The sequence below is a fragment of the Clupea harengus genome, chromosome 12 (genome assembly GCF_900700415.2).
Source record: "Clupea harengus chromosome 12, Ch_v2.0.2, whole genome shotgun sequence".
NCBI classification, from domain to species: Eukaryota; Metazoa; Chordata; class Actinopteri; order Clupeiformes; family Clupeidae; genus Clupea; species Clupea harengus.
Window position 1 is genome coordinate 4,953,634 of NC_045163.1, and position 8,314 is coordinate 4,961,947.

At 46.2% G+C, this 8,314-nt stretch overlaps 1 protein-coding gene across 6 annotated transcripts in view; it reads left to right on the forward strand.

The window, feature by feature from the left end:
• Positions 1–8,009, forward strand: part of LOC105889100 (NMDA receptor synaptonuclear signaling and neuronal migration factor) — a 28,796-nt gene extending 20,787 nt beyond the window's left edge. For all 6 annotated transcript variants that reach the window (XM_031578083.2, XM_031578085.2, XM_031578081.2 and 3 more), the window contains 8 exons: positions 1,022–1,149; positions 1,337–1,420; positions 1,927–1,960; positions 2,746–2,816; positions 3,101–3,180; positions 3,340–3,442; positions 6,602–6,677; positions 7,098–8,009. In XM_031578083.2, the coding sequence (XP_031433943.1) occupies positions 1,022–1,149; positions 1,337–1,420; positions 1,927–1,960; positions 2,746–2,816; positions 3,101–3,180; positions 3,340–3,442; positions 6,602–6,677; positions 7,098–7,195 (674 nt within the window). In that variant the 3' untranslated portion in view covers positions 7,196–8,009. The remainder of the gene's footprint in view (positions 1–1,021; positions 1,150–1,336; positions 1,421–1,926; positions 1,961–2,745; positions 2,817–3,100; positions 3,181–3,339; positions 3,443–6,601; positions 6,678–7,097) is intronic.
• The last annotated feature ends 305 nt before the right edge of the window (positions 8,010–8,314 follow it).

An 8,314-nucleotide genomic window follows, 5' to 3' on the forward strand; every position in this document is an offset into this window, starting at 1 on the left:
ACACATTAATTTCTATGGCTCAGCTTTGATGATTCCTTTAACAGTCATCCATACTCCACAATCCACATTTGACATCTTCAAACATTTAGAGATGCAAACTGAACACGTCCAGCTCAGTGGCTCAAATCCACATTCATATCCACTTATTCACTCAAGGTCACCTGTAATGCATTCTGTAAAAGGATTGGTACACACATAGGTAGTCCATGTTCCACACACTTCTGCAGTACTAGTGTATTTGTGTGCGATGACCTTGAACTCCTACATACTCCCACATAATCGTATATACGTCTTTGCTCATCCTAGACAGACAAATACACAAATGCAACACACGACTATGAGGACAAATCCAGCACCCACGTACGCACACACACACACACACCCACAAATACATACACACACACACACACACTCGTGCTACGCTCCTGCCTCTACTGTTGACTCTGACCCTGTCTGTCTGTCTTCCTCTGACCGTGGGTCTGTCTGCCAATTTGTGACTCTTTATCTGTGAGTATCTGTCTCCGCCGACCGACCCTGTTTAGGAAGGTTTGAAAATATGTGCGTGTGTGCGCGAGAGAGTGCGAGAGTGCATATATGAATGTGTTCAGCCAAGTCGATAGGTTTACGTCTGCATGAATTCCTCTGCGTGTGTATGCGTCTGGTCTGTGAGTTTTACTTTCCCTATGTGTCTGTGGGTTTTTGTGTGTGTTTCTCTCCATCTTCATTGAGTTCAAACATTGGTTTGTTGCTGGCAATCTTTCTGATGACCTTGGCCATTTTGTCTGTTATTATGTGTTTACTGCTCTGTGTGACTTTCTCCTACAAGCAGCTGGCTACATGTCTTTGTGTTCTTTCTTCTCCCAACTCTGTCTTTCTCTCTATGTATCTATCTATCTATCATCATGTTGTTATCTTTTGTTACATCTATCTATTGTTCTATCTATCATTCTCTCCTTCTCTCTCTCTCTCTCTCTGCTTGTCTGGCTATTTGAGCTAACTCAAGGTGTGGTTTGTGTTGTAGGTGGGGAACTGCAGGCGTCGTGTGGCCCGCCGGATGAGGCTGCGTGTGAGGACATGGACTGGGAAGAGGAGAGGGAGATGGAACGGCTCGCCTGTGAAGGAGATGACTTCATCCCTCCCAAAGTCATGGTGGGTACACACACACACACACACACACACACACACACACACACACACACACACACACACACACACACACACGTCAGCTCAAGAGATCAGTACTGTCTTCTTGGTGCATTCCAGTCTGACAGTAATGTTAAACAGAAACCTTTACTGTAGACCAATGCTCTTATTTTCCTTCCCTGCTTCCCTGTAGCTCATCTCTTCTAAAGTGCCCAAGGCCGAGTATGTCCCCAACATCATTCGCAGAAATGATGCATCAATCATTCCTATCCTCTATGTAAGTCTCTACACAACACACCACTGCGACACCGATAGAACAGGCTGTATTCACTAACAGTAATACACACACAGTCTTCTTTTTAGTATTCTGACCAACTCTAATTTGTGAAATGGCAAATAACTTACCAGAGACCTTTTAATGAAAAACAGTATTGCAGTAACTGCACCAACCAGTTTCCGGAAACTATTGTACAGGTTATGTATAATAAGATAAGATCTGTTCCTCAGGCTTGTTAGCTTCATGCTATGTTTTGGTTGACGGTAACAAACATAGAAGAAACCTCTTACTTCACTCAAAGGAAATCTGCTTGTTTCATGACCATATAAGCCCATTACCTTAGGGTTTTTTTTTACAATTGATTACTTCATTGATTTGTTAAAACTTTAACTGAAGATCGCCTTGAAATAACACATTGACAGCTCCCTCTCCCCCAGAGCTTAACCAGTAGATGGTGTGTGATTAGTTATTGATTATTGATGTGCCTTTAATGTCTTTACCCTCAGGATCATGAGCATGCTACTTTTGATGATATTCTGGGTAGGTAACGGTGTGTGCTGCCTCCGTCTGTGTCTCTGTGTGCATCTCAGTTGTGGCGTCAAGTCTTTGTGCTGGTCTGTCTGTCTGTTATGGGTTTTGGGGGGGGGGGTGTTTGGGTGTATGTGCGAGAGGTGTGTGTGTGTGTGTGTGTGTGTGTGTGTGTGTGTGTGTATGTTAATGTGTGTGTGAGAGAGCGTTTGTTTGTGCATACTGTAGGTGTGTGTGTGTGTGTGTGTGAGAGAGAGTTTGTTTGTGCATACTGTAGATGTGTGTGTATGTGTGTGTTTGTTAGTGTGTGTGTGAGAGAGAGTTTGTTTGTGCACAGATGTGTGTGTTTGTGTGTATATGTGTGTGTTTGGGCTGCTCTTTGCACTGATGGGAATTGGCTTGCATGACGCAGTATGGGTCGGAACTCCAAAAGAAGCTTTGGTTTTGTCAGCCACTGTTTGTCTGGCTGTGACTGGATGTTCTATTCTCATAGTGTCAGCGCTCCTTCTATTCTAACCAACCTCTGTTTCTCCCCTTGCGTTTCTCTTGTCTCTCTCCCTCTCTTCCCCGGTCCTTCCTCAATGTTTGCTCACTTTCTTTCTCGCACTCAATCTATCTTTACATTTCTCTCATTCACTGTCTCCATCATTCCCCCTCTCCCTCTCATCCACTCTGTCACACTCACTTTCTCTCCTCCTCTCTCTAATAACACCTTCCCCCCTCCCTGTCCGTCCATCTGTCTCCCTCCTGTCTCTGTGTCCCCGTTGCCCTCCCTCCCTCCCTCTCTGTCTGTCCAGAGGAGATAGATAAGAGGCTGACGGCCTACAGGAGAGGCAGTAAAATTTGGCAGATGCTCATCTTTTGTCAGGTGAGCAATGCAGTGCTCAGAGAGAGAGAGAGAGATGGAGAGAGAGATGGAGAGAGAGAGAGAGAGAGAGAGATGGAGAGAGAGAGAGAGTGAGAGAGATGGAGTGCGCTTGCTGGGTCAGTCTTTGTGGAAAAGGCTTTATCTCCATTCTGCATTCATGTAATCAGTGTTTGAGGGGTTGGAAGCACTCCGCATATGAATGTCTGATAATTATTCTTCTCTCTCTTGTTCTCTTTTTCTTTCTTTCTTTCTTTGGTCTCCCTCCATCTTTCGGTCTCTGTTAGGGAGGTCCAGGACATCTGTATTTGCTGAAGAATAAAGTGGCCACATTTGCCAAGGTGGAGAAAGAGGAAGACATGAGCCAGTAAGAGTCTGCTGCCAAAACTGGGGGGACAGAAAATGACACGAATGACAGGAGATACAATCTGTCTGTGCGTCTGGTCTACTCATTGATTCCTTGTGTCCTGTGTGTGTGTGTGTGTGTGTGTGTGTGTGTGTGTGTGTGTGTGTGTGTGTTCTACAGGTTCTGGAAGAGACTGAGTCGCTTCATGAGCAAGCTCAACCCTGAGCCCAACCTGATCCACATCATGGGCTGTTATGTGTCTGGCAACCCCAATGGAGAAAAGGTAGCACACATTATTGAACACTTCTGTTGGGTTTGACACCAGTCCTCAGGCCTATATTTACCCCAGACCCCGAGTACACATCAGACAGCCTTCAGAAACATTTGTTGTTATTTCATTGATTTTATGTGTTTTAATGGCCCCTCAGTAAACGAGGTTGTCAATGTAAATGTTATGGCTGTATTGATCCATTTAAAATGGTGTAGTCATTACAAACACTATCAATTAGTATCAGTTACATACATATTACATAACCTACAGGGTGATAACTTTGTGTTGTGTAAATGTGTAAATGTATATTATGTAATGGATTTCACTTGATAAATATGAAAGACCTGTGTGTTTGTATGTAGGTAACTAATACCACTCATCTGAATTCCTTCACTCTCCAAATTGAAAATGGAGTTTAACTTGAAATCACCAGTGTGTATATTTCATTTAAACGTGCTCTAGTCGCATAAACACCCGCTGTCAGCCTGTAATGAGGAAGCTTGTGGTTAAATAGCGTCACGTCTCTGGCTGTTTTTTATAGCTATTCTCGGCAGGACTGCGGACTGCCGCGCTAGGTGCTGCTTTCATGTGCTAATCACCCGTTTGTATTTGTAGCTCCATACTAATTGGTGTGGAGTGTTACTGCATGTGTGTTTCTGTACGTGTGACTGTGTGTGTTCGTTTCTGTGGGTGCGAGGGTGTGTGTGTGTGTGTGTGTGTGTGTATGTGTGTGACTGTGTGTGTGCGTCTCTGTGGGTGTGAGGGTGTGTGTGTGTGTGTATGTGTGTGACTGTGTGTGTGCGTCTCTGAGGGTGTGTGTGTGTGTGTGTGGGTGTGAGGGTGTGTGTGTGTGTGTGTCTCTGTGTCTCTGTGGGTGCGAGGGGGTGTAAGGGAGCACACTGTCAAGCTGCCTGCTGCCATGTGAATTAAGTTGACGTAATAACAGTGTATTTGTGGAAAATGCTTCGAGTGGGTAGTCAATTACTATGTGTCCACAGGCATTGGCTGAGAATATATAATCGTTTGGAAGTTAAATCATTAAAAGCCTGTACAAGTCTGTTCCTATAGCTCACTAACATCCTTCATGATGAAAAATAGAAGTTTCTGTCTCTTTTTTGCCCTCCTCATCTCTTCCTCCTTGGGGCATTTTTTTCCCTTTTGGCAGACTTCTCATTTTCACCCTCCCTCTCAGTCTAACATTTCTCTTTCATTTTCCTTCCCAGGAACAATGTCTCTGTTTTCTGCCAGTACTCGCTCTCTCCCTCTATCGCTTCCATTTCCCCCTCTCTCTTTTTCTCTTAACCTGCTATGCACCCCATCTATCTTCCTCTCCATCTTCACCTGCATGAAATCCATCAGGGTCATCTTGACTCATGCTGCTAGTAATAGCAAGGAGCCCTAAAGTCTGCCGCCTATGTGTCTTTGTCTGTGTGTGTGTCTGTGTGTGTGTGTGTGTGTGTGTGTGTGTGTGTGTATGTGTGTGTGTGCCTTTGTGAGAGTGAGTGTGTGAGAGGGAGAAAGAAAGAGAGTGAGGGAGTGAGAGAGAGAAATAGAGAGAGAGAAAGCAAGCAGAGAGAGAGAAAGAGAGAGAGAAAGCAGAGTGAGGGAGAGAGAGAGAAAGCAGAGTGAAGGAGAGAGAGAGAAAGCAGAGTGAAGGAGAGAGAGAGAAAGCAGAGTGAGGGAGAGAGAGAGAAAGCAGAGCGAGGGAGAGAGAGAGAGCCCCTCTCTGCCCCATCTTTGCACTTCTGCTGTGTGTCTGAGTCGTGTCTGACACTCATTACGTAAAACTCCTCAATACTCTCAAAGGTCGTTTGGAGAAGCCCAACAATTGCAGACACACGCAAGCATGTGCGCCCACACACGCATACAGATCAGCACACACACACACACACACACACACACACACACACACACACACACACACACACAATTGACTAACCACTAACACACACACACACACAAACCCAGACAGACAGTTCATTTTGTTTATGTACTGATCCACTGCACCTTGCTGTCGGGTTCACAGGGGGGGCGTTGTGATAAGAAGTGAAAGGGGGTCAGTGCGGGGTCGTGTTGTGGGGTCAGCGCTGGGTCGTGTTGTGGGGTCACGCACGCACGCCTGCTGCTGTAGGCCCAGAGGTGTGGCTCAGGCTCAGGCTCAGGCTACCTCCAGGGCTCCTCCTGCGCCGGCACAGAGGACCTCCAGGGCTTTAATTAACCAGGAGGGTCTGCCTGTCAGTCAGTGCCCAGGAGGTGTGGGGGGGACCGTGGGATAATTGCATTTCATATTAAGGTAGTTTTGTGTGGGCATATGGTTTGCGCTGCTGTGTGTGTGTGTGTGTGTGTGTGTGTGTCTGTCTGTACACACACACTATGCATACACACTGAGGCAGTTCTCCTGTTGAGATTATCAGCACCCCCATAACAGCAGTTTCAGTGCATGTTAGTTCACTTAGCGCTAGGATTACTGAGCCGTCTCAATTTGAGACGAAATGAGCAAGAAACCCCAGTATCCACGGCGCCAAGCGAGGGCGAGCACAAGAGTGCTTTCTAAATGAGAGCCTAAAACGGCTGCTGTCTTTTCAACCAGCTAAGAAAAGCCTACTTATCCTTGAACAATTAACCTCATCCAACCCTCTGTGTGTGTGTGTGTGAGAGAGAGAGAAACAGTGAAAGACTGAGGGATTGTGTGTGTGTGTGTGTGTGTGTGTGAGAGAGAGAGAAACAGTGAAAGAGTGAGTGATTGTGTGTGTGTGTGTGTGTGTGTGTCAGTGTGTGAGTATGTGTGTTAATACTCCGTCCAAGAGCTGCGTTTGTGTGCTTGAAAGGCCGCATTAAGAAGGGAAGGGGGGATGAGCTCTGAAAGCTTTCTGACGCCATCCTCCCGGCCTGCCCTCCCAGTCACCCGCCTTTAGAAGAACGAACGCAGAGGTTCCATCCGCACCGAGCCAGCGAGCCGGACGTTATTGTAGTGGCATTATCAGGGCCCATAAACCCAGCCCCCCCCGGTGAGAGCAAGCCAGAGGGGAGATGATGAGGGCTGAGAGAGAGAGAGCAGAGGATGAGAGGAAAGAGAGAGAGAGAGGGGGAAGATGAGTACATGAGGAGAGAATGGCTTGTTGGGGAGGTTGTGTGGATTAATTGGTGTCTGGGCTTATCGTGGTCCAACAGCTGTTCCAGAAACTGAAGAACCTGATGAGGCCCTGTTCTGTAACCTTTGAATCTCCTCTGGAGCTCTCCTCACAGGGTGGGTCTGACTGTGTGCCGTGACACACACACACACACACACACACACATACACAAATTGTATTCCGTCACATTAGTCACACGTAAGCACAAGAGCAGCATATACTAATATGCAGAGATGCATATACACATTATATCTTTTCTTCCAGTCTAAATGTGTCAACATAATGAGAAGGCAAACCTTTCTCAGGAGAGCCACAGTGTGTGTCATGTCTCCATTTAACCTTGCACATAATTGACTAATCAGCGGAATTGATTTCCTTGAGGTGGTCTTCACCTGTCCCCTGTAGCTCTTAATTACTACCTAACACAAAGGGCTCCCTGCGGGACCCTGCCTGCTTGAAAAAGCTAACCTTATTTCGTTTAAATGTGTCATGTTCTTTTTCCCTTTCATTCACCTGGTCATGTTTATCATCTGCAGGCAAAGCGATGATCGAGATGTACTTTGACTTCCGTCTATTCCGCTTGTGGAAGACGCGCCAGCACTCCAAACTCCTGGAGTTTGAGGAACTCATGTGACGTGGCGTTCCGGCGGGTACGTCTTACCATGAGACAGGAAGTCCTGCGGTCCAGCTCATCTCACCGGCTTCCATTGAGGACTGGCTGATCAGAGACAATGGGGGACCAGGACCGAGGGGCCCGGACACAGCAGCCTCTGTTGTGGTCACAGCCTGTGTCTGAATGTGGGTGTGTGTGTGTGTGTGTGTGTGTGTGTGTGTGTGACTCTCCCCCATGATGTATTTACCCTCTCCACTCAACACGCTCTCCCTCCCTCCATCAGACACCCTCCATCAGACACTCACCAATGAACTCTAATGCAAGGTGTCTAACTTATTGCTTCACCTGGAGGAAACTGCAATGACAAAAACCTGGGGGAGTAAGAGTGAGGAGGGGGGTGGAAGAGAGAGAGAGAGAGAGAAAGAGAGAGAGATGACAAACAAAAACAAACAAGGCAGATCATATATTAGTTGCTCATACCCTGTGCATTGGGGACTCAAGGGACCTCCCTGCTTTGTGTGGGAAGACAACTAACGAAAACAAGACTGTTGTATTTCTGTCATGTATCTGTGACACAATACCAGCCATCAAAGACACTCTGCGCTCATATCAAGACTGACAGAGAATAACACACCCAACATACTCCACCCTTGAATAAACAAACTCATAATTATAACTATACACGCTTCATGAATATACAGTATAGCTATAGTCATATAAATACTCTGTGTGTCAGAAAAAATATGATAATTTATTTTTGATGTGTATTGTTGTGGTCTTTCTAATGAACTACTTTGAATATCTCAGGTTTTAGCCATTAAAAGGATCAAGTGTTTGATTCTTGTGCTGGGATTCGGGGAGGCACTGCTTTTTTGGGGATAGGAGGCAATGTGTTATGTCAGGGGGATTAACTAAACTCGCCACGTGACTGGGGGAGAGGCTGTGTGTGAGTTTACAGTAGATTCATGCTTGTGAGGAAAAGTGTGTCTGTTTGCAGGTTTGTCTGTATGAGTGTGTGTGTGTGTGTGTGTGTGTGTGTGTGTGTGTGTGTGTGTGTGTGTGTGTGTGTGTGTGTGTGTGTGTGTGTGTGTGTGTGTGAGGGAGAAAGAGAATTGTGTTTGTGCTTTCTTCTCACTCTTT